General features: G+C 49.7%; 9 protein-coding genes across 9 annotated transcripts; 4 read left to right on the top strand and 5 right to left on the bottom strand.

Moving 5' to 3' along the window:
• Nucleotides 1–77: 77 nt before the first annotated feature.
• On the top strand, nucleotides 78–740 carry LTR84_012881 (uncharacterized protein; the record flags this gene model as incomplete). Its single annotated transcript, XM_064856388.1, has 2 exons — nucleotides 78–284; nucleotides 363–740. 2 exons carry the CDS (start codon nucleotides 78–80, stop codon nucleotides 738–740), a joined length of 585 nt encoding a protein of 194 aa, XP_064707564.1.
• An 865-nt stretch (nucleotides 741–1,605) lies between these two features.
• On the bottom strand, nucleotides 1,606–3,056 carry LTR84_012880 (uncharacterized protein; the record flags this gene model as incomplete). Its single annotated transcript, XM_064856387.1, has 3 exons — nucleotides 1,606–2,390; nucleotides 2,446–2,883; nucleotides 2,939–3,056. The coding sequence occupies 3 exons, from the start codon at nucleotides 3,054–3,056 to the stop codon at nucleotides 1,606–1,608; spliced, it is 1,341 nt and encodes a 446-aa protein (XP_064707563.1).
• A 4,860-nt stretch (nucleotides 3,057–7,916) lies between these two features.
• On the top strand, nucleotides 7,917–8,723 carry LTR84_012879 (uncharacterized protein; the record flags this gene model as incomplete). Its single annotated transcript, XM_064856386.1, has 1 exon — nucleotides 7,917–8,723. One exon carries the CDS (start codon nucleotides 7,917–7,919, stop codon nucleotides 8,721–8,723), a length of 807 nt encoding a protein of 268 aa, XP_064707562.1.
• Nucleotides 8,724–9,816: 1,093 nt separating this feature from the next.
• LTR84_012878 (uncharacterized protein) lies at nucleotides 9,817–12,189 on the bottom strand (the record flags this gene model as incomplete). The annotated part of the gene is made up of 1 exon (XM_064856385.1): nucleotides 9,817–12,189. One exon carries the CDS (start codon nucleotides 12,187–12,189, stop codon nucleotides 9,817–9,819), a length of 2,373 nt encoding a protein of 790 aa, XP_064707561.1.
• Nucleotides 12,190–13,203: 1,014 nt separating this feature from the next.
• SEM1 (26S proteasome complex subunit) lies at nucleotides 13,204–13,598 on the top strand (the record flags this gene model as incomplete). The annotated part of the gene is made up of 3 exons (XM_064856384.1): nucleotides 13,204–13,348; nucleotides 13,406–13,508; nucleotides 13,565–13,598. The coding sequence occupies 3 exons, from the start codon at nucleotides 13,204–13,206 to the stop codon at nucleotides 13,596–13,598; spliced, it is 282 nt and encodes a 93-aa protein (XP_064707560.1).
• Nucleotides 13,599–13,864: 266 nt separating this feature from the next.
• Nucleotides 13,865–15,175, bottom strand: LTR84_012876 (uncharacterized protein; the record flags this gene model as incomplete). The annotated part of the gene is made up of 2 exons (XM_064856383.1): nucleotides 13,865–15,052; nucleotides 15,110–15,175. The coding sequence occupies 2 exons, from the start codon at nucleotides 15,173–15,175 to the stop codon at nucleotides 13,865–13,867; spliced, it is 1,254 nt and encodes a 417-aa protein (XP_064707559.1).
• A 1,205-nt stretch (nucleotides 15,176–16,380) lies between these two features.
• LTR84_012875 (uncharacterized protein) lies at nucleotides 16,381–17,284 on the top strand (the record flags this gene model as incomplete). The annotated part of the gene is made up of 3 exons (XM_064856382.1): nucleotides 16,381–16,446; nucleotides 16,503–16,619; nucleotides 16,673–17,284. 3 exons carry the CDS (start codon nucleotides 16,381–16,383, stop codon nucleotides 17,282–17,284), a joined length of 795 nt encoding a protein of 264 aa, XP_064707558.1.
• A 1,575-nt stretch (nucleotides 17,285–18,859) lies between these two features.
• Nucleotides 18,860–20,357, bottom strand: ARG1 (argininosuccinate synthetase; the record flags this gene model as incomplete). Its single annotated transcript, XM_064856381.1, has 3 exons — nucleotides 18,860–19,924; nucleotides 19,995–20,143; nucleotides 20,324–20,357. 3 exons carry the CDS (start codon nucleotides 20,355–20,357, stop codon nucleotides 18,860–18,862), a joined length of 1,248 nt encoding a protein of 415 aa, XP_064707557.1.
• Nucleotides 20,358–20,924: 567 nt separating this feature from the next.
• Nucleotides 20,925–22,336, bottom strand: LTR84_012873 (uncharacterized protein; the record flags this gene model as incomplete). The annotated part of the gene is made up of 6 exons (XM_064856380.1): nucleotides 20,925–21,095; nucleotides 21,144–21,299; nucleotides 21,348–21,456; nucleotides 21,506–21,900; nucleotides 21,953–22,063; nucleotides 22,160–22,336. The coding sequence occupies 6 exons, from the start codon at nucleotides 22,334–22,336 to the stop codon at nucleotides 20,925–20,927; spliced, it is 1,119 nt and encodes a 372-aa protein (XP_064707556.1).
• Nucleotides 22,337–22,338: the final 2 nt, after the last annotated feature.

Below are 22,338 nucleotides of genomic sequence, written 5' to 3'. Positions count from 1 at the left end.
CACCAGACTTACCACAATCAATCTCAAGAGAGCAACCAAGCAACTGTTTTCATCAGATCACACAATCTCGAGCCACCATGCCTCCCAAGAAGACCACAGACAAGCCGGGAGAGAAGTCCCGAAGCGCAATCTATGGCCAGAAGCGACGTGACAACACCCGGGAGGCGATGGAAGACCTTCAAGCCATCATTCCTCAAGAACACTTGGGAGGAGCCGCAGAATGCGACTATACCGCCGAGGGCAGGGTAATCGTGGCGGCCAAGGCATATATCACGGCACTGCAGGTAAACCAGAACATCATTACCTTTTTGGCAATGTACCTCTCACCTGGAATTTGTACTCACACGGTCATCAAACTTTAGAGCGATTGCAAAGGCGCCTCAGCAGATAAGACCGCCGCTGGCGAGACCATCACCACCGACGATGCCACCGTCGAAGAGACCCTCGAAGCCGAGACACTCACCACCACCACCGTCACCAACACCCCCTTCGCGCCAACAGCAGCACCTGCCCCGGCAGTCCTCGCACAACTGCCAGCATACAGACAGCTGTTCGCAACGTTCACGCGAACGATGCAGTTCATCGCCGGCATCGTGGCACAGAGCGGAGGTGAGGTTTCTGCGGAAACGAGGCTAGAGATCGCTGATCTCAACGATCGCCTGTTTGAATTCCTGGACCAGCTCAAGTACGAGGAAATGGAGTTGATAGAGAGTGGTCGAGGTGACGATGATGAGGATTAGGATGACGAGGGTTCCGAGGCAAAGAATGATGATGATGGCGGTGATGATGAAGAGTGAACCATAAGAAAAGATGGGACTTTGAGGCTTGGTAGTACGTCCGAATAATCACTTCTAGGATATGACCAATATGAATGACGTTCCTCACATTTCCAACAGAGTTTCCGAACTTTGGAATGAATACTTCACCCTGTTTCCATCGATCGTGAATAGCTCCGAAGTAGGCCTCCATGTATCCACCTATCGGTGTAGACCGTGCCTAGATATGTCCACAAGCAAAAAGTGTTATCAGCCGCCGCTCTAGAATTAAGAGCAAAAGCAGCTGACGGAGAACGAGGCCAGGATAGAATCAACTCCCCGCTCCAGAGGCTGACCCGAAGTAGACCACCAGTCTTACCGAACGAAGTCCAGTCTGTAGGCTGCCTAAGTTATGATAGGACGACACATTACTTTTGAAACGGTGCCGCTCAGTATTCCCAGAGAGAGATATGTCTGACAGGAGACTGCCATGGGAGTAACTTAAGTGCAATGAAGGAGTTGAAAGTGGACCAAGGGATGATAAACAAGGCGTTCGCCAAGCAATACTAAATCGAAGTTTATCTGAGGTGGTTTAAAGAAAGCGTAAATGAGATTTTGTCTATACGGACAATTTGTTTGAAAGGTCATAAAGATCAATTTTATCAGGCACACCTTGTAGCCAGAATCGACTGAACTCTGTAAATGAGATTATACCCACTTCGGGGCAACTCAAATCCACACCGATTATGTCGGATTACATGTCCAACCCAGCCCATAAACCATCGCAATGCAAAATATGCTCGATGTGAAAACATAAATATCGACGCCTCCTGAAGCTTGAAGCTTTGATCTAAAGCACACACAACCCGACGATAGCGACAACAACTGCGAATAAGCTTCCTTTTAGGACTGTTTCGGAATTTCCGCCAAGTTGACCAGCACCATTGGCGCCGCCGCCACCTTGAACGAAACCAGTTGAAGCACTACCGGTAGTAGAGGCCGTGTTGCTTCCTGAGTTGTCACCGCCATTATCGCTGCTGCTGCTACCGCCGTCTGTTCCATTGTCGGGGCGTTGGCCATTGGTTCCGGGTCCAGCACCGTTAAGGCCGGGCACGGTAGCTACGTCACTGCCACTGGCACTGGCTGAAGAATGAGCATAATCCGCACTCATGTTTGTACCAGTTCCAAGCAGGGATTTCAAGACGGTATTGTCGTTCGTCATCTCGACACTTGCATTGGTCATGGACTTGTCGGTAAAGATATATGCCTTGGTTCCCGAACCTTGTGCACCGGCAGGAGGATCGTAGCATTGAACCGAGACCGAATCGAATGCGGCATAGTAGTAACCATTGGTCATGTATTGAGAATCCCACTCGACAAGCCCACCGGCCCATTCGATGGTGCCTTCCCCGTTGGTGGGTAGACCACCAGGCCAGAGGGACAGCTGCACTCGTGATGGTGTTTGAGGAAATGAATAGCGGTTGGCCGTGGCATTCCAGGTCGAATCGCGGTCGAGGGTACGGACGACTTTGCCATCGATTGACCAAGTAATGGTATCGGGTTGCCAGTCAATCTCATAATCGTGCATATTCTCATGAACATCGGTGAGACCAGTAGTCTTGCCACCATTGTTATCTAAATCGGGCATTAGTCGTTGTTGGTTTGGTGAGGTTTGCGCATTGAAACTTACAATTAGTGACACCCTGGGAGTAGAAGTTGGTCTCTGCAGTTTCCAGCTCAACTCCAACGAATTCGAAATCGATTTCATCTTTGGAATCGCCCAACAAAATAAAAGCAGTAACGACACCAGCACCTGCACTAGTACTGAATCTTGCGTTAATCTTTCCATACCATACATAGGTTGTGCTGGCCAACAAGGTGCCGACAGTTCCTTCTGCCATGGTCAATAGTACCTGGCCATTGTGTGAAAGAGGTTGTCCGGAAGAAACCCAGTCGGCTTTGCTGGCATCTCCAAGGTATTTGGTATTGGACACCACTCGATCGAGGTTATCAAAGTTGTAGGTTTTTGACTGACACTGGGGAGAAGGGACGCAGGAGTCGAGGGATTTGGAGTTGACTGGGTCGCAACCTCCCAAGCAATAGGCGCCGACACCACATTCTCCGTATTCTAGAAAAGATGTGTCAGGATGGCTGGGTTGTACAATGAGATGGATGACACTTACGTGAACAACACGGCTTATCTTCAGGACATTGCTTGCCTCCACCGCAAGTTGCTTGTGAGTAAACGGTTTGGGCCACAGCGGCCAGGAGGAGGACGGACTGCAAGAGGCGTCCGGCCATTGTTTATTGCTTTCGATGCAGACTTCGAGATGTGGTATGCAGTCGACAATGAAAGGTGGGATGTCTCTATGCACGAAGGTGGATAGATCTAATGATCCTAGAAGATACGAGAACCAGTATCCGTAGTATGGTGGTACAAGATACAGGTCAAGTTGAAAATGTGGCGGAGTCAAGGTTGGAATTCGAGGTGGGTAGGGGAGATTGAGATTGAGGCGCGCTCAGGTGCAGGGCAGATGGTGGCCTTTGTGTGACCAAAGGGCTCGGAACAAACGAAGGTGGTTAGTGGTAATGGGAGGGAGTAGGAAATTGAAGCGAGAGATGTGAATATTACAAAAGATTTAATAAAACGAGAGTGATGTTCTAGAAATGAAGAACTTGGACTGGAGATGATGGAGACGGAGGGCAAAAAGTTGAAGACGACGCTGCACTGCACTGCACTGCGTGAGACTCATGTTCTATCCTTGGAAGCCATTGCATGGCGTGAGGAAGGAGCCAGTCAATCAAATGACGCGTCTATGAAACAAAGAGCACGCTCTAGTCCATATGTAGATTAGAGTGATAAACAAGCCTTGAACGGAGGTGTGTGATTTGTTGAAAAGTCATCAGTAGGGCCCACCAGATCGTCGAGGGTGCTCATCCGTGGCAGTGGCGTGCCCAGCTTCGTGGTCACCATCCGCTTTCCGCCTCAATTCAGCTGCCTCAGGGGCTCTTTCTGCTTGGTGGGCGAATCGGAGAAAATATCTGGGCCGAACTTCGTTGGGGAAGCCTGTCATTTGAAAGCATGGAAAGTGCCTCTTCCCCCGAGAACGTGACCATCCACTCACTCACCTTCCAAGTTTGCGTGTCTTGTCCAAAGGTAGTCGTAGGTAGGTGGTAAGGGAACGAGGGTTCGGGAGGATTGATCAAATATTGGCGTCGAGATATCGAGTCCCAATCGTATTGTATGATCTCTTCAGCACAATCAAGATATACCTGAACTGATCCGTCACGCTACCAAACCAAAACAAGAGTCTTTCATCATGCGATAGGGCAACTCAAGGATACCACGCTTTCTTCCAGGAACAGGCGCTTTCTGTGACGCCTGGTGAGCAAGCAAAGGCCGAGACTGAGAAGAGATTCGTCAGATCTAACTGGATACTGCTCACTCACCACATCCTTAAGATCGCTTTGATCCACTTGTTCAAACTGTTCAAAGCAGCAACATTCATGAAGAGTCGAACTGCCTCCGTATCATCGGAAACAAGAGTATTGCCTGTGTAGAAATGCAAGTGCCATTTCATGGTAGGCTTCATCCTAAGCCAATGACTTACGTCTTCACCAGTATACTCCAGTTGAAGGACGGTCATTGCCCTGTAGGGGCATACCGATTCATGCTGAGTGATGGCAACTAGTCTTGTTCAAATGAAGTTCAGTTCCTGTTCGAGTAGAAAAGTGCTGTGCCAGTATTTAATGCAAGGCCATGCGCATACAAAGCTGTGCCAAAATCCATCGGATTTTGGGGACAGGGAGAGAGCCGGAACCCGAGCGCTTGTGAGATCATGTGCTGAAACCATAGTGGTAGATTGATTGATATTAAATCATCGTCGACGTATATACAGTGTGCTCGATGGTAGTGAACAAGTTCTGAAGGGGCACTTTGACCATTGCTCGTGTTATTATTATTATTGCGACCATGCTACTTACCTGGGCACGTATCTACCCAGTCTCTGGTTCATTTCGAAATGAGACATTTCAAGTCGACAATCTGGCTTTTGGCACACGTCCTCGAGTTTGTTAATCTTGCAGTTGACCGATACTTGACCCTCTGCATGGCATAAGCCATCAAACTCACAAGTCACCACTGACAAGGCAACTCGTTCAGCACGAGCGCCTTCAAGCCCAATGCGGGGACGTTAGGCCGTCAAACCTTGGAATGGCACGCGACCGGTATTGGTGAATCACTCGACTCGGTTGCTGTTGGATTTCCAGTTTTGTTCCCACCTTTCCTTTGGGAAGAATACGACATATTCACCGTCAAGAGTAAATCGTATTAGCGGAGTCCGATCGGCAGAATAGGCGAAAAATGCTCTAGTCAAGTTTCCGCCAGTATCGCGATCGGTAGGTACGGAGCATTGGCTCCGGGGTTGCATAATGACTCCGTGGAAACAATCCTACAGTGGTTGAACGCCAACGGTGTGGAACCTGAGGTTCAAGTTGGAGATGGAAAAATGGTGGCGGTCCCATGTCCTGCCGCTCCTCATCCTCGTTGTCAGTGGCGCACCCGCGTTGTTTGGTGGCGCTTATCCACTACTCCACGCAGGGTTTGTGTTATGAACCTTCTCCAGAACCGAGGACGTCAATTAGGTACTCGTACAAGGTGAACAGCCAAGGAATAAAACACATCAAGGGATCAGGACGGGGGATGGCAGGATGTTCACTCGTTGATACAGCGCCTGCAAGATTTTAGTTGTGTGGAAATAACTCAATAAACCAGCATGGTCGTGTATTCGAATGGAGGGGGAGAAGGAGATCAGACACGGTACCAGGGCCACAGGCATAAATAAATGAATTGTGTAACGAGGGATCGACAGCGATTTCCCTCCTTCGCACGCTGCTCAAAAGAAGGTTCAAAAGGATTCTCGCGTCAGCCCGAAAACCCAAGCGTGGTCTCGGCAGTGATCGTTTCTTACTTCGTATTCACCTTGCGACCAGCATGGGGAGTATGCCTTGGAACACACGAGCGACTGGATACAGTACTAATTTCAAGGAGAGCATCCTCAAGCTTGGCCCGAGAAGTACCTCGTAGACCCAAGCCGTATTTCATGGCGCCAATCCTTGGTGTTCTGCACAGAATACGAAGTAGATCAGATGCCTGCATCGCTAGAGTATATCCAACGTTTGGGATTTCAGTACTTCGTGGTTGGAGCGCCATAATTATGAACAATCGACTCATGTGCATCCAGCTCCGAGCACGGCGACTTTCTCGCCACAAGCTCTTATACTGAAGCTTTCGATTCAGGTACACATGGTGGGAACGTCCATCATCAGAAGCAACATCTGGACGAGAACCGTCGCTGCACAACCTATATAACAGTGCAGGAGGCTAGCAGCTGCGAAATTTAGGCTTGAACAGTATCCACTTGGTCATTGGATGTAAGATGGCGTTGAAGTCCGGAGGAAGCAGGAGCAAGCTACTAATGCTTCAGAGAACGAGCATCACCAATAAATTCTAGAGATCGCAAATACGACCACAGGACGATAACCGGAAGACCTGTCCGAATCATAGCTTCAGTGTTGCGATCTGACGACGTCTCAAGCATCTCGTGACCGTTTCGATAGTCTCCTCAGTCTTCGATCTCACATTGTAGATTCCAACATGCCCGTGGTAAAGCAAGGGCGTCTAATGCAGTCACTGGGGGTGTCGAAACTAAAAGTAATTCGGATGCTCCATAGGTGGCAAATATGCACAAATCTCTCGCGCTAGGCGATGAAACCTAAGTCGTAAATTTGGGGTCTGTTGATCTTCCCGTTGTTTCAATATCTTCAACAACACGAGGCTTGAATCAAGTTGATATTAGAGCTGATGTCTAAGATCATTTCCTCTCCATCACATTCACCAGTAGTGATATTCATTTTCTGGTCGAGTTGCATATGCCAAGGCATTTGATGAAGTCGGAGTTTTGTACTGCACAGGTCCGAATACTTCGTAGGGATGTGATGAATCCTTGCCGATGGATACGAAGTAACACTTCGTAATAATAATGTCTCTGCGAGATTTCTTCCAGATGGGCCCCCCTTTTACACAACTGAGATAGGCTTTCGGGAGTTCGGCGGCCTGATGGACGAGAAGGCAGGGGACCCCCTGGTGCATTATTGGTTCCTGCATCTTTTCCCCATTTCCTTGGCCCAACCTCTCACAAGTCGAGGGGAGAGGGGAATATTCCTCGGTCCATGAGTCAGTCCATGACAGAAGTAAATCAAGTCTGCCTTGTCGCCAATGCCGGACCCCGTTGAAAGTTTGCTGTTGAACCATGATTTCTGGAGAAGTACTCCGTAAAGTTTGCTGTCTCGTTGCGCTTGTGCTTGTGGCATTTGCCTGTTGTTCTCACCCAATGCCATCGTTCCGCTCCGCAATTTCCCTGCCACAAATCTCGTTGACTGGAGCATGAATGTTGCTAGACAGTCGCGCAAAAGTGAGTCGCACCTCTGGACAGATTTGAGTTGTGGTCTGTGTTGCATGGTATTTTGCTTAGCTTGTTTTTGATGGAAATTGGGCTGCCGTTAGCCACTTTTGCAAGGGCTGCTGACCTCGGACTCGCATCTTTGAGATTTTGGAATTGGCTCTAGCGCCCTGACTGTATGCTTGTTGTGATTAAGCGACCTTTCAATCGGCCCTGCCCGGTATTGCCTGGTGCCCACCCAACTGTTGATCATATCCTCTGGGATAGACAGGCTCATCAGGGTGCCAACCACAAGGAGAATGTGGATCACTGTTGTTCGCACCTTCGCAAGCCCGCTTGAATCAGTGTTCCTGCCCCCTTTGACCTCTATGTTGCTGATCAGCAGTGACGCTGATACGGGAACCTTATACGAGGCCTTTCAATCCTGGCAGGGGTGAGCATTGCTGATCCAGCCACGAGTCGTGAGGGAATATGTGTGCCCAAAACGAGAGATAAGACTCCGCCGAGTCCCTCCATCTATTTTAGTGCTCGTGCCAGCGTAGGTATATGTCTGGCGATCTCCCACTTCCAAGTTCTTTGATATATCATATCAGTCCACTCATTTTGCTTTCGTCGATCCCTAGCGCGTCTCTCTTTCTTGACACCAATCCCTACCTCGTGAACTCATCCTTTCCCATCGACACACTGAGGCACCAACAGGATGGGCCAAACAGCTTCTCAACCCATGCCAGACAGGAGTCTGCAGGTCATCGGCGCCGGTCTTTCACGAACGGGAACCACATCTTTTGGCGCCGCCTGCTCATATCTTCTTGACGGACCCTGCTATCATGGCGGTACCCAGATGTTGAACTCACCCGAATCTCATATCAAACGGTGGATTGACATCTGCCGGCTCGCACCACCCAAGAATGCTGCCGACCGAAAGGCGTTGAACGCTGGCGTAAAGGAAATGCTCGATGGCTATGTTGCGTGCACAGATCTTCCCTCCAATGCCTTCGTCGAGGAGTTGATGACATGCTACCCGGACGCCAAGGTCATCTGCTCCGTTCGAGACCCCGACAAGTGGTGGAACAGTCTGGCGCCGATTGTCGAGAAGGGAAACCTCACAGTTCTATCCTGGATACTGGCACCTCTTCCAACACTAAGGATGTTCAGAACATACCACGATGCACTGGACGAAGGTCGCGTTGGCGAGCTGTACTTCCGACCAGGCGAGCCACAGAGACCTACCCGAGCCATGTACGAGAGGCATATCGAACACCTCAAGAAAGTCGTCCCGAAAGAGAAGCTGTTCTTCTATGACGTCCGTGACGGCTGGGAACCTCTATGCGCCATTCTCGGCGTCCCAGTGCCCAAGGACGTTCCCTTCCCCAAGCTCAACGACGCTCAAGCAATGGAGGCTTTCATGAAGAAGAGTATGCAACGTGGATTGATGGCATGGGCTGGTATCATGCTCACCATCGGTGCTGCTGGATTTTCGGCCGCAAGATATGCCAAATTGTTTTGAATTTAAAGAAAGGCTCGTAATTTTGCTATTGGATCTTTCTTGCGGGTGAACTGGCGTTGGTCGAAAAGGATATCGGGTTCACGTGAATAAGGACGTGAAAAGGTAGACTCGATACGCATCATGGAAAGGGTTGGTATGCCCACAGATACTTGAAAAGATGGGGAGGCATGTTTCCAGGCACGCAACAATGTAACGTCTGAGAGACAGTCTCTTTCTCAGCCTTTTGGCCCGACTTTCCGTATTTAATCAATGAACAAAATCCAGGTTAAAGAAGATCATGAATGAGCCAAGTTCAGTGCACCTGTAATCCTTAAACCATGTGGTAATTGCGGAGAGAGGCTGTGACGAGGCTGAGGTGCCACCCAGCAAGGCTGAGGTTTCGGACAACAATCATCTTCGAGTGAGGACGAAATAAGCTCAAAGCGAGACGCAAACTATAAGTACATCCCCCAGACGAGTTTTTGCCTTGTCGATAACACTCAGCCCTTCAGATTCGGTGCGCTTGGAATCCTGGGGTGGAAATTGATCACGTATGTACTCCTTACAATTGCGTGATTATGCCAAGACCAGTGCAGAAAGGGGGATCTCGTCGCAGGTGAGATGGTCCATGGTTGCACTTACCATGGGTGTCTTGTTACTGATAGTATACTGTAAGCCCTGATGTGGATGCACAATGCGGAAACGGCTTTCCGTGCCCTTTTGTAGCCTACGGTATTCCTGGTCTATAAGAGATTTTGGCCCGAATATCTCAGGGCCTACTACTTGATTGGGAGCGGACTGCGAAGAGAGACGGAAACTTGACGCAGAGCATCTTGGCAAGGTATGTACTTCCTGTACCATTTCATGTTTTCTCAAAACCCTGAGTCCTCATCAATGATACCGAGTAGACCAAGGACAAGGGCCGTTTGTGTCTATGTTTGTATCTATCCGGAGTCACGTCCTCACATACCTCACTCATTCATTCATCTTTATCATAGTACCAAACCATGTCCCACGTCCATCTTTGAGCAAATAACAACATTGGACCGCCCCTTTTTCCAACATCCGCTTTCTAGCTCGATCCACGGTCTCCTGCAGGCATCAATAAGGCCACTTACGTAGCAGCACTACCAGTCCCGATATTTTTCTCCTCCCAGTTCTTCACAGCATTCATCGCGGCCGTGATTTTCATACCCAGTCTTGCGTCGAGCTCGTATTTTTCCCAGTTCTTCGCCTTCTCCAAATGCACCTTACATTCCTGCACAAGCTTGACATCACCAGCAAGATCGAGCTGAACCGGTGCTGAGGACAGACCTGTGTTCTCACCACTCGATCCGCCCGATGGATCACTATTTTGGAACGTCGTCCCGTGAAGCTTCGCGTAGGAAGACCGCTGCATCCACAAGTTGACGGCCATCTCATGGTGCGCGGTCGGCGCGGTCCAGTCGTCGTGATTGTGGCCCTTGAACTCGTGGGGTGCGTGGTTGAGGATATTCTGCAAAAGAATTTCCTTGGACTCTTCATGACGGCGAAGATTGCGTAGGATGACGGCCCGGAGGAGCGCGAGGATGGACCGTTCGTCAAGGTCTTCTTTCTCCCATGGATGTGGATTTTTCTGCGGGTCTTCTGACCATGCCAAGTTTGCGAGTGACTCTTGTAGATGTCGCTCGTCCATTTTCTTATACCCATTCCACAAGAAGATCATTTCCTCGAGCGGATCGACTCCGATGGCGTCCACGAAACTGCAATTCAGACGTGTCGCACGGTCGTCCCATTTCGCGAGTTTGCGTACCACAAATCCATCGAAGGGAAGTTGACGGCCCATCATTTTCTTCTTACCAACTTTCGTTGGAGCAGTTCTGAAGTATTCTTCGGCGATGCGTGCGTGGTCTTTTCGTCGACTCTCGCTAAGTGATTGGTCGTGTCGATAGGTTGCGAGGTGCGCCGCGCCTGCGATGTAGAAGTAGAGGCCTTGTGACCAGCTATTGAGATCGACACAGGCGAGAAAAGAATCGGCGCAAAGTTTGTAGCGATGTGCGTACATAGCGTTCAAACTCTTCTCAAACATATGCAATGCTTCGATCTGTTTCATTTGGCTTTTCCCAGACTTCGAGAGCAGGTCGAGAGCAGTATCGACTTGTCGCTTCGATGCAGCCATTCTTGCTTCTTCGATCAGCCAAAGACGACTGTTTGGATACCTCCGACGCATATCCCGTAGAAGAGCATGTAAACGTGGAGCTGGATAACCATCAACCTCATTAGGATCATTAGGGTTGGCGTCAGATATGATGTCGCAAAATCCCACCAGCCCATTATACCAGCCGAAAAGCACCAGTCCGGCCATTCCGCCATTGATGTTGGCGAATTTACTTGCTTGCCACAGCATACGGATACCTCGTTCGCGATCGCCTCGAAAACCAATGATGTATAGGAGCTTATTAAATGCGGGAGGAATAACCGAGATGAGTAAGGATAGAATACCCGACATTAAGTTGGTGCCAGAGTGAATAAATACATCGAGGGAGTTCGCAAAGATCTCCGAGTCGGCGTCCTCGGTAAGCATTCCGAGGGTTGAGGGAGGTGGAGGTCTCATAAGGCCTTCAGGCTGTAATGATTCTGAATGGTGTGTCAGGTTCATGTGTTCGATCTTCCGGTCTAGATCGGTCATATCGTCCGCTTCGATGGATTTTTCCAAATGTCCGGTATATTCTTGGGTAACCGGATTCTCGTTACGAATGGTTTTGGCCTCATGGAAAACATCATCGTCATCCTCATCATCGCCCGATAGATCTGCGGCTGTTTCTGTATTCCTCAAGGCGGATGGATTGGCAGGCTGGACAGGATGCCGTGCTGATGTTTGTGCTATGGCCTTTGATTTTTCTTCGATAGATTTTGCCGATTTTTGTGAAGCAAGCGAATGAAGACTGTCAGTTGACTGTGCCCTTGAGTTAGCTAGACTTTTCACACCTCGAGTCTTCATAAAATTGATTTCCATCTGAATCAGGCTGTCTAGAGTGATATAGGCCTTTCTAAGCTTATAGAAGCCTTTAATCGATTCTGTCAGACTCTCATTGAGCACGCCGACGACGGCAGACATGATCTGGGATTCCGCCTGACAAAGAGCGAACTCGGAACCTCGATCATAGATGTTTGAATTGAACACACGACTATCATGTTGCGCTTTGTAGTAGCTGGCGGAGGCGCTTGATTCCGCCTCATAGAGAGTGTCGGAAGCCTCCTTCATGACTTCTTGTTCGAAGCCGAGAGTGGCTCTCATGAAGCCCAGGGTGCCTTTGGCAAGTTTGTGAAAAGATGAATTTCCTTCAGCAAGACCCTTCTCTGCTCCCGCGATATCATCGTCCATAATCAATTCAACGGCACGAAGTGCAGTTTCTAGATTCTGGGACTCGGCCAGGGAATCCAGGCTCTGGGTAGAGGCATTGACGGCAGACCGACCACGGTCCAACCATCTTCCCACTCGATGCATATTGAAGACCCTGGACGGATCGAATCCAAGACCAAAAAGGCGGCTGAAGAAAGTCCAGGCACCGATTTGAAAAGTGCCAATGAAGATGATGTAATTGGTCTCGTCACGATTCAGCTTTCATGCTGTTCACACAATTTCAACAACGCACGCGCTCGTCGTAGTCAATTGAAAGAAGGAAAGAAGGGCCTGAAGAGAAAAAGGCGAAAAGATATCATGTAGTAGTGGTAGACGATAGTTAGTTACGTATGATGACGAGCACACGAGCACCGCATCAATAAATAGCGTTTGGACCTTTATCTCAGCTCGCAGAAAAAGAGCGTTGCTGCACGGGTTAAATGCCCGCCGAATATAAAAATTGGAGATTGATGACCATCTCTACAGTTACCTCGTACACTTGGGCCATCGGATTGAGTGAACTGATCGATTGAGGACAAGTTCCATTGGTTGCAGCATGTCTCCGACCTGCATGTCTAATAATTTAGTTGAAGTTTCTAGGGCAGTGCAAGCCCCGGGCACGCTGGTGGCACGCCTGGAATCTGACTAAGTAGGATTCTCCAGGGGTAGAAGGTGCCTGTGAGGCTTGTGATTAGGCACCAGGCAAAGCTATCCGCGTCTTCCAGGGGGACAAGGAGCACGTCTCTTCGGCAGCCAGGTTAATCCGTATCATTAACCAGCGTGCTAACTAAATCGGTTTAATTGCCGCTAAATAACTAACTACTCCGTTCATCTTCATCCATCTCCCACTATCTCCGAGCCTGGCCTGCTTAGAATTCCCGTCTTGTACACAATTCATCCGCACGCCTCTATTGCAACGCACGCATCTACGTCAGATCCTGTGCCTCAAATTCTCAATCTCCGAACCATCGACGATACTGCGCATTTGACTTGACGACGCGCATACTCCACTTCCACAACATCAGACCAGATCTACTCTATCTGAGGGCATACGCAACCTCGCCGTGCCTGCTCCGTACCATCCATCCTATCGACTTACCTCACCACCACCACTCCACAATGTCGTCCTCAGAAGCGCCAACGAGCAAATTGCAGCCTGGACAGAAGAGCGAAGTAGATGCAGGGCAGACATCCAAGACGGCCACGGCTCAACAGCCCGTGTTGCTTGAGGAGGACGATGAATTCGAGGATTTCCCCGTCGAAGGTATATTTCTGGCCTACTGATGGGAACTAGGATGGCGGTGTTAACATTGTGCAACAGACTGGTCGCAGGAAGACACAGAAGTTCCTGGAGGGACGACTCATTTATGGGAAGAGAGTTGGGATGACGACGATGAGAATGAGGACTTTAGCAAACAGTTGAAGTAGGTTTTGCATCCCTTGATACCCATGTCTAAGTCAATTCTAACAAAGTCCGTAGGGAAGAGTTGAAGAAGGTCGAGGCCAACAAATAGAACACATTAATCGAAATTCAAATCATTCAACCATCCGAAATGTTATGCATGGCGTTCTGGGTCACTCATGGACATGAAAAAGGCTAGAGATATGGGATGACATGTTTTTCGTCTATTGATCCAATAGCATCATCCTTGAAAAGGAAAGGAAAAGCTATCATACACCAGAAGGCTCGTTGATTTTCATTTTCGTCATAGGTTCGATTTCGCATCGACACTCACTTGATTTATATGATGAGCTTCTTCTTATTAAGCAACAATCCAGCCTACTTACTTGACAGTGCAGAGACACCAGGTAGGTCCTTGCCTTCAAGCAATTCCAAACTCGCACCACCGCCAGTGGAGACATGGCTCAGCTTGTCCTCAACACCGTACTTGGCAGCCACAGTGGCAGTGTCACCACCTCCAATGATGACCACCTTACCGCTTGTTGCGGCAGCCACAGCCGCATCCAAAGTCTTCTTGGTGCCGTTGGCAAACTTCTCAATTTCGAAAACACCGGGTGGGCCGTTCCAGAGGATGGTTTGGGCTTCGCCAATGGCTTCTTTGTACAACTCGACACTCTTCTCGCCAACATCGAGACCGAGCCAGCCATCAGGGATGCCGTCGGAATCTGTGGCATAGCCGGTTTGAGCGTCGGCCCCGAATTTATCGGCGGTGATGTAGTCCACGGGCAGGACGATCTTGACATCGTTCTTCTTGGCCTTTTCTACGATACCAGCGACCTTTTCGCTACCGGCCTGGTCGAACAAGCTGTTACCAATCTTTACGCCCTCGAGCGTTTTCTTAAATGTGAAGGCCATAGCACCAGTGATGATGAGGATGTTGACTTTGCCCAGCAGATTGTCAATAAGTTGAATCTTGTCTGTGACCTTTGCACCTCCAAGAATTGCCAGGAATGGTCTCTTGGGGTTCTCGAGGGCTTGGGCGAAGTAGTCGAGCTCCTTCTTGACGAGGAAGCCGGCGGCTTTCTGAGGTAGGTCAACACCGACCATGGAGCTGTGTGCACGGTGGGCAGTGCCGAAAGCGTCATTGACATAGACATCAGCCAGAGCAGTGAGGCCAGCACGGAACTTGGCAACATCCTCCTTGCTTGACTTGACCTTGTTACCATCAGCGTCCTTACTGCTGCCCTCCTCTTCAGCGTGGAAACGCAGATTCTCGAGCAGGATGACTTGGCCACCAGAGGCCTTGTTGACAGTTTCTTCCACTTCGGGGCCTACACAGTCATTGGTGAAAGTGACCGACTTGCCGAGAAGCTTCTCGAGTTCGGGAACGACAGGCTTCAAGCTATATTTGGGATTGGCCTTTCCGTCCGGACGGCCGAGATGAGAGGCAAGGATGACGGCTTTGGCGCCATGGTCGATGGCATACTTGATGGTAGGAATTGCACCGGCTATTCTCTGAGTGTTTGTGACTTTTTTGTCACCATCGAGCGGGACATTGAAGTCGACCTGCAGAAAAGGTTAGCAGGGAGACAAGAGAATGGAAGTTATCGCATGTGCTCGTACTCTGATGAAGACACGCTTGTCTTTGAGATCAACATCGGCGATGGAGAGTTTATTGGAGAGAGACATGTTGGTTTGAGTCAGAGAAAGTAATGAAGAGTGAAACAAGGGACCTCTAGAAACTTGAGAGTCTGGCGAAATGAGCAGAAGCAACTGAATAATAATGGAAAGCAGCTCAGATTCTCGTTCTTGTTTGGAGGGGTTGAATCGGGATGTTCAAGCACCAGCATTGGACCAGCGAAAAGTTGGTGGGGGAGAAGACACTGCAGTTAGGGAGTGGTGGGCTTGTCGCTGGTTGCATCATTGGCGGGCTGTTCCTTCTTCGGGAACTGATGGCTACGGATAAACCCCTCGGAGCGGGCGTGATTTTATTGGCAAGAACGATCGCCTGCCTGGTCCGATTCTGCGGTTGTTCCTTCCCATCTACATTGCATCCCAACGACGCCCATTCCACTGTTCCCACCAGCTTCCACTATATGATATTCAGATAAACAAAAAGGTAAGCACCTAGAGAGGTAGCGGAAGACACCCTTTTCTGTTTGTCGACTCAGCAACCGCTCATCATTTCTCATCATTTGGAGTTTCTATCCATGCAAGTGTGGTATGATGGCATGTGAAAAGCCTGCTTGCTTGACGGAAGTGCCAACGCTGATATTCACCTCAGTAGCATCGTTTGAGCAAGCACTCGTGAACTCCAAACATCTGATTAATTATATATCACATAAAATATGTCGTGCTCAAGCTCAATATCGCGTATGCCTCAAGCCCTTTGAGTTCCGTATTCCATCGCTGTGTTTAGCCTGATGACTGCTGAGTGGTCGGAAACAACGGGGGGGCAGTCATAATAAGTCATGGGACGCCTATCTGCCATTCAGAGGACCAGGAGTGAAAGGAAGCCGCAGCCTTCTGCTTCTGCGTCTGCTTCTGCTTCTCCAAGTCCACTGCATCTGAGTCTGACACTCATCGAACTACCAACCACCACCACCAGCTCCTCCTCCTCCTTCTCAAGATCAAACATCGTCTTCATTTTGGATATCGGACCGACATACGGGTAACTCAACCTCCCCACAAATCAACGCCACTATCTGATTTTGACCGATCGTTCCTCCGCCTTCCTGCGCCAGCTGGTCTGTGTTGCCTGCGCCCGCACCAATCTTCAATTCAAACCGCTCTGATCTGTGTCGTCACAGTCTCCATCCACCACATCAATCCTTGACCTCATCTCGTTCATTCCCTCCCTATTCTAAATCTCGATCCTCCTTCATCCCTTCAAAATGATTGAACTATCCAGGCTCAAGTCTCTCGCCTGGCTGAACAGTCGCTACATCTACGGCCGCATTGTAGGTCGTCACTCAATCCATCCATCTCTGATCCACGACTGACCGAGATAATCTAGCCATTATTACACTCCATCATATTTCTTATCGAACTAATCATGGCTGCAAGACTCATAGCCAAGTTCAATTCCTACTATGCCCAAAAACCCGTCCTGACCACCATGATCACCAATGCCGTACGTCAAACTCTCGGGTATTGATCTCCTACTGCCCTACTGACAATTACTAGGTCCTCGGTGGGATTGCAGATACAGTGGCACAATCCATTACCGCCTTTCGTGCCCGACAAGCCCTCCTACCGACCACTGCAGACGCCAGAGCCTTCATCTCTTCTGGAGTCGAACTCGAAGATTTGAACGAGAAACCTGCGCGCCTTTCACCGGTCTTGTCTCCCCGTTATTCAGGCCCTCAACCGTTCGATTTTGAGCGTCTCACTCGATTCATGTCTTATGGTTTCTTAATGGCGCCCGTCCAGTTTGTTTGGTATGGCCGCCTTACAAAATGGTTTCCTCTCACCTCCAAGAGTGCTACTGTTCCCGCTCTGAAACGAGTTGCGATGGACCAGTTGATTTTCGCACCCATTGGTCTCAGTGTTTTCTTTACCTTCATGACAGTTGCGGAAGGAGGCGGCAAAAGGGAAATTACTCGAAAATTTCAAGATGTCTATCTTCCTACTTTAAGAGCCAACTACATCCTCTGGCCAGCGGTTCAGATCCTTAACTTCCGCATAATACCTTTACAGTTTCAAATCCCTTTCGTCAGCACTATCGGTATTGCATGGACAGCGTATTTGAGTCTGACCAATTCTAGCGAGGATGAGGTCTTGCAACAGACTGACTAGGCAGTGGGCCTCTCATGATCACGATGTTAACGATTCCTGTCGAAGCAGACTCAACCTAGAAACAAACTTTGCTCATACCTACTGAAGTACGTCCCATGACAAAGTTAGAGCAAATTATTAATGTCACAAATTACAAAATTTCCCATTATCAGCTGCTCAAAGCGCCATACTCTTATCGCCCCCCAATGCGATCAAAACAAAGCACAAAGAGACAAGACTTGCGGTGCTGGTACTGGACCGTCGTGATTAGTTGGCATGTCTGTTTTCAGCGATATCTTCGTCTGTCTCGATGAGGACCTCTACCGACAGTCTCTTTTAAGGGCACAAAGTTTATTTGCAGAAGCCAGTCAGGCAATGAAGCATCTCGAATATCTCTGTCTTGCCGGACCTCGCACGACGCAGAATCTCATGGCTTATGAGTTGTTCAAGCTACTGCTTGATTATCCCAACTCTACCCGGCAGATCCCATCTGACAATTTCACATGCCATCGAGATGAAACATCCAACCTCAAATCCCAACGACATTCGAAATGACAGTATATGGCTACCTTCCCGGGAAGTTGAAGGGTTCAACATGACTGATGATGATGTCCTAGGCGCGCCGGGAACGTTTGATTCACCATCCCAATCTCCAGATCTCCTTCGTCTTCGAGAGTCTAGTCCTTGGCCCAAGCTCGTTAATCTGAAACTCCGCAACCTGATGGCAACCAAATACGATTTGGCGTCTCTAATGATCATGGTCAAGGCGAGCCTCCTCTTGACGATATCAAAGTTGGGGACTATCCGTGCAAGTGGAGTGCGCGTCCCTTTGGGGATATCGATGCGTGGGACAGTGAATTGGTGGACAGCCTCCAGTGGTATGAGGGTGCCGTCATGCTCAAGAACGCCCTTCCTCTAGAAAAATGCGTCATGACAATTGGGCGCCAGATATTTTTGCGATGGGGGTGGCCAAATACCTTGGGCGACGGAGGTTGAGATCGAGAAGGTTGCGGACGCCATCGACAACCTTTTGGGTAGATGTTTAATGGAATACGAGGGCGAAAGTCCATCACTCCGGATGGAGAGCAATCCAGAATTCTGGGTCTGAAGCGCCCGCCCTCTCAATGCAAAAGAAATAGCCTTGAACCGATCATGTGTGCATTTAACGTCCTCTTTTAATGCATCGAATTTCGTAACCTCGCTCTTGAAAGCTGTCTGCACCGTAATCCAAAGCACTCGTCAAGGGGTTCGGAAGATGTGAACAGAGCCAGGGGCTCCATTGTCTCAGCACCTGGGGGAGCGGTATCCTACGACGAACAAGTAAACGACTACAACATACAGTGGCCCCATTGATGATATATAAATAACTAGCAACCTTACGCTCCACGAATTCTCCGGCAACAGAGCTGAAACAATGTGAAAGGGACAATCATGCTCATTATTTTTTTCTCCACGTAAACTAACCATACGGATTCTATCGACTCCAGCCGTTGAACCCATCTTCGCATCGCAGCTGACCACCAAATCACCTGCTCACTCACACAGTCACAAGCGAGCAAAAGAAGAGAGGAACAGAAAAGAGAAGAAAGAAAGGCATCACAGCCTCTCGCCCTTCTCAGCCTTCATCTGCCCATATTTCTTGAGCCGGATAGCCTGAACCTTGATGAAGCCGCCGGTCTCGTTTGGCTCGAAGGAACCGATCTCGTCCATGGAGCTCTCCTGCTCGTCATACAGCTTCTCGGTCTTGCTGCTGCGGCCCAGCACAATGGTGTTTCCTTTGTACAGACGCAGGCGGACCTGGCCGTTGACGGACTTCTGGGACGCGATGATGCTGCTCTCGAGGAACTCGCGCTCGGGGGAGAAGTACAGGCCGTTGTACAGCACGCGCGAGTACGAGATGGTGACGAACTGGTCGCGCAGGGCGCGCACCTCGCGGTCGAGCGTCAGGCCTTCAATGTCGATGTGTGCGTTGCGGAGGATCGTCAGGCCCGGCGTCTCGTAGCAGCCGCGTGATTTGATGCCGATGAAGCGGTTCTCCACGATGTCGATGCGGCCGATGCCGTGTTTCCGGGCCAGGGTGTTGGCCGCGAGGAAGAGTTCGGTGGGGTCGGTCGAGGTGCCCGTCGAGGGGGAGGTGAGTTTGACGGGGATGCCTTGTTCGAACTCGATGACGATGTCTTCGGGTTCGTTGGGTGCGGACAGGATCGGGTCGGCCGTCAGCTTCCACATGTCGCTTGGTGGTGAGGTGTCCGGGTCTTCGAGGATGCCAGCTTCGTAGCTGCAGTGGGCGAGGTTCTCGTCCATCGACCATGGCTTCGACTTGGTGGATGTGACGGGGATGCCCTTCTGGGCGGCGTAGTCGAGGAGGTCGCTCCGGCCTTTGAAGGTGTTGTAGAACTCGGGGATGCGCCAAGGGGCAATGACTTGGATGGTGGGTTGCAGGGCGTAGAAGGCCAGCTCGAAGCGGACCTGGTCGTTGCCTTTGCCGGTGCAGCCGTGCGAGATGAACTGACAGCCCTCGGCTTGTGCCACTGCGACTTGGGCTCGTGCAATGACTGGTCGGGCGAGCGAGGTTCCGAGCAGGTAGACATTCTCGTAGCAGGCGTTGGATTGGATGGCTGGGAAGCACAGCTCTTTGACGAACTCGTCGATGACATTTTCCTGGATGTCGGTTATTAGAGTTGAAATCACGATGGTTTGTTTGTCGAGATAGAGAGAGAGAAACACTTACAACGTAGCACTTCTTTGCTCCAATCTTCAGGGCCTTGGCTTTGGCAGCTTCGAAGTCCTCCTCTTGGCCAATGTTGGCCATGAAGCAGATCACCTCATAGCCTTCCTCGATCAACCAGGCAAGGATGACAGATGTGTCCAGACCGCCGGCTAGACGTATTCAGATTGTCAGTTTTGTTTCCTTTCTTTTCAGGCTGAGCGTGGGATCAAGTTCATGAATGAGAGCCTGTCATGAAAGATGAGGGTCTCGGAGAGCGTATGAACCACCCTGCGAGAGCCATCTACCCCATAACGGCGAGGTGTTTGGAAGAGGGTGCAGGGTGCACATACAGTAGGCTAAGCAGACACGCTTGTTCTCTGCCATATTGGAATGTCGTGTGACTGAGGATTACTGTGATAAGAGAGATGTTCCAGTGGAGTAAGAGACGGGAGCAGGACTGAACGGAGCTCGGGAATGCTCTCGTAAGGTCGTGAACAGCTATATTAAATCAGAGACAAGTTTTTCGAAGTAAAGTGTCAAAATCTGAAGTGAGTCAATGGCGGTGACTCCAAGCAGGACCGGAAGCTCAAGCGCAGGCCAGCCTCAGGCGGGAAAATCCTCGCTGGCGGTGGGTGAGTGAAAAAAAGTGTGGGCAGGGGTTCCGATAAGAAACGCGGGGCTCTTATCGATTGGTCCGCCCCTGCATGGCCTAACTAGTACTAGTTTTGACTCTAGTCTTACAAGCGTACACTAAATCGTGATCCGGTGTCCGGAGAAATGAAAGAAAGAGACTCGGAATGAAAAATTATACTCCTCAGACTGCAGCGGACTGTGTACCGAGCGTTTTATCAGCCCTATCACACTGGTGTTACTTGGGCAAAGAGACCTTGCATTTCAAGGGAGAATCCCATTAAAACACATGCAACCGAAAGACTTTTCATCACAAGGGTATCATGCCTCTTCCTCCAGCCAGGTCCCGAATCTGTCTAGTCTTCCACCTTCGCCTTCTTCCTCGTCATCATCTAGATTGATTGTCTTGTCACTGGACTTCTTGAACTTTTCATTCCCTGTTGCGATGGTGGCCTCAAGTTGTCGATCATCAAACCATCGCCCATGCATGAGCTACCCTGTATTAGTCTTGCTGTGTACCAAGTACCAATATCAACTTACCCTCACACATGCACTGGCGGCTTCCGCACTGGCGAACTTGACACTCGCCACCCCGGCCTCTTCTTTATCGAAGAGCACGACGTTGGTGACAACTCCGAGCTTGGCACATTCTTCACGAATGTCCTCTTTGATCTCCAACATGGAGGCAGGATCCTCCTGCTCATCGTTAGAATGTCGCAGCTTCGTAGAGGTTGCCCAGCTTACCTGTAGTTCTTCAAGAGTAAACATGTGCTTCATGATGACAACTTTATCCCATTTGGAACTGGTATCTTGAAGCGTTTGTGGATCGTCATCATCCCAGTCGGTGAGTTTCCTGGATCTGTATGAGTTTGACATCAATGAGACTGCGTGCTGACACTTACCCCATCATCTTTTGTGTCCGTTTAATGATCTTCTTTTGATCTTTCTTGCTGCTCTTGACCGGAGCTTCCTGTTGACTCTTGTAGGAGAAATCTGCTGCTTGTACCCTCATTTTACCTGAAGGGCCCTCGGTACCTAGGCGAAAATCGGTGTCGTCAAGCATCTGAACCGCGAGTTTGACAGACTCAGGCCTGAAATAAACCACCAATACATCTCCCTTGAATTGTCCTTGGTCATCTTCGTACATTTTGATGCGTGGGTTACCCGAGTCTATCTCTTCTGCAATGACGCCGCATTTGGAGAATACGTGGTTGATCTCTTCTTGGTCCGCATCAAGTGGGATAGAGGTGACATAGACTGCGGTATTGACTCGGGTCTTCTTCTGTTTATGACCGGCCTACAATCGTATCAGCAACTTCTCAAATCGAGGTGGAATGACCTGAACTAACCTCATCACCATTGGCATTCTTCCTCTTCTGTCTGGGATTTGTAGTCTCGTTCTCATCTACACCTGCCACCCTGTATATTTCGCCTTGTTGGTCCAGGAGAGCTTGGTCCAGCTACAGCAGAGGACAACGTCCAGTGTGTTAGAATCTGTCCTGATCACGGGACACCGGGTGTCAAGAGTTGCGAGGTCATGCATGCGATTGGCCTACCACTGGAATCCATCGTTTCAGTGCCGTGTCCCATTCGAATTCGTTGCCTTCTTCCGTTTCTAGAAGATACTTGTTGTCTAACCTGGAGAATGAGATGCGTTCATCGGCGTCGAAACCTGATGGCGATTGAGGAAATCCTGTCTGGATCCCTTCCTCGAGCCTTTCATCATCTGCCATGA

The sequence above is a fragment of the Exophiala bonariae genome (assembly GCF_035927105.1).
Source record: "Exophiala bonariae strain CCFEE 5792 chromosome Unknown scaffold_9, whole genome shotgun sequence".
In the NCBI taxonomy this organism is placed as follows: Eukaryota; Fungi; Ascomycota; class Eurotiomycetes; order Chaetothyriales; family Herpotrichiellaceae; genus Exophiala; species Exophiala bonariae.
This window is presented reverse-complemented; position numbering and strand designations above follow the sequence as displayed.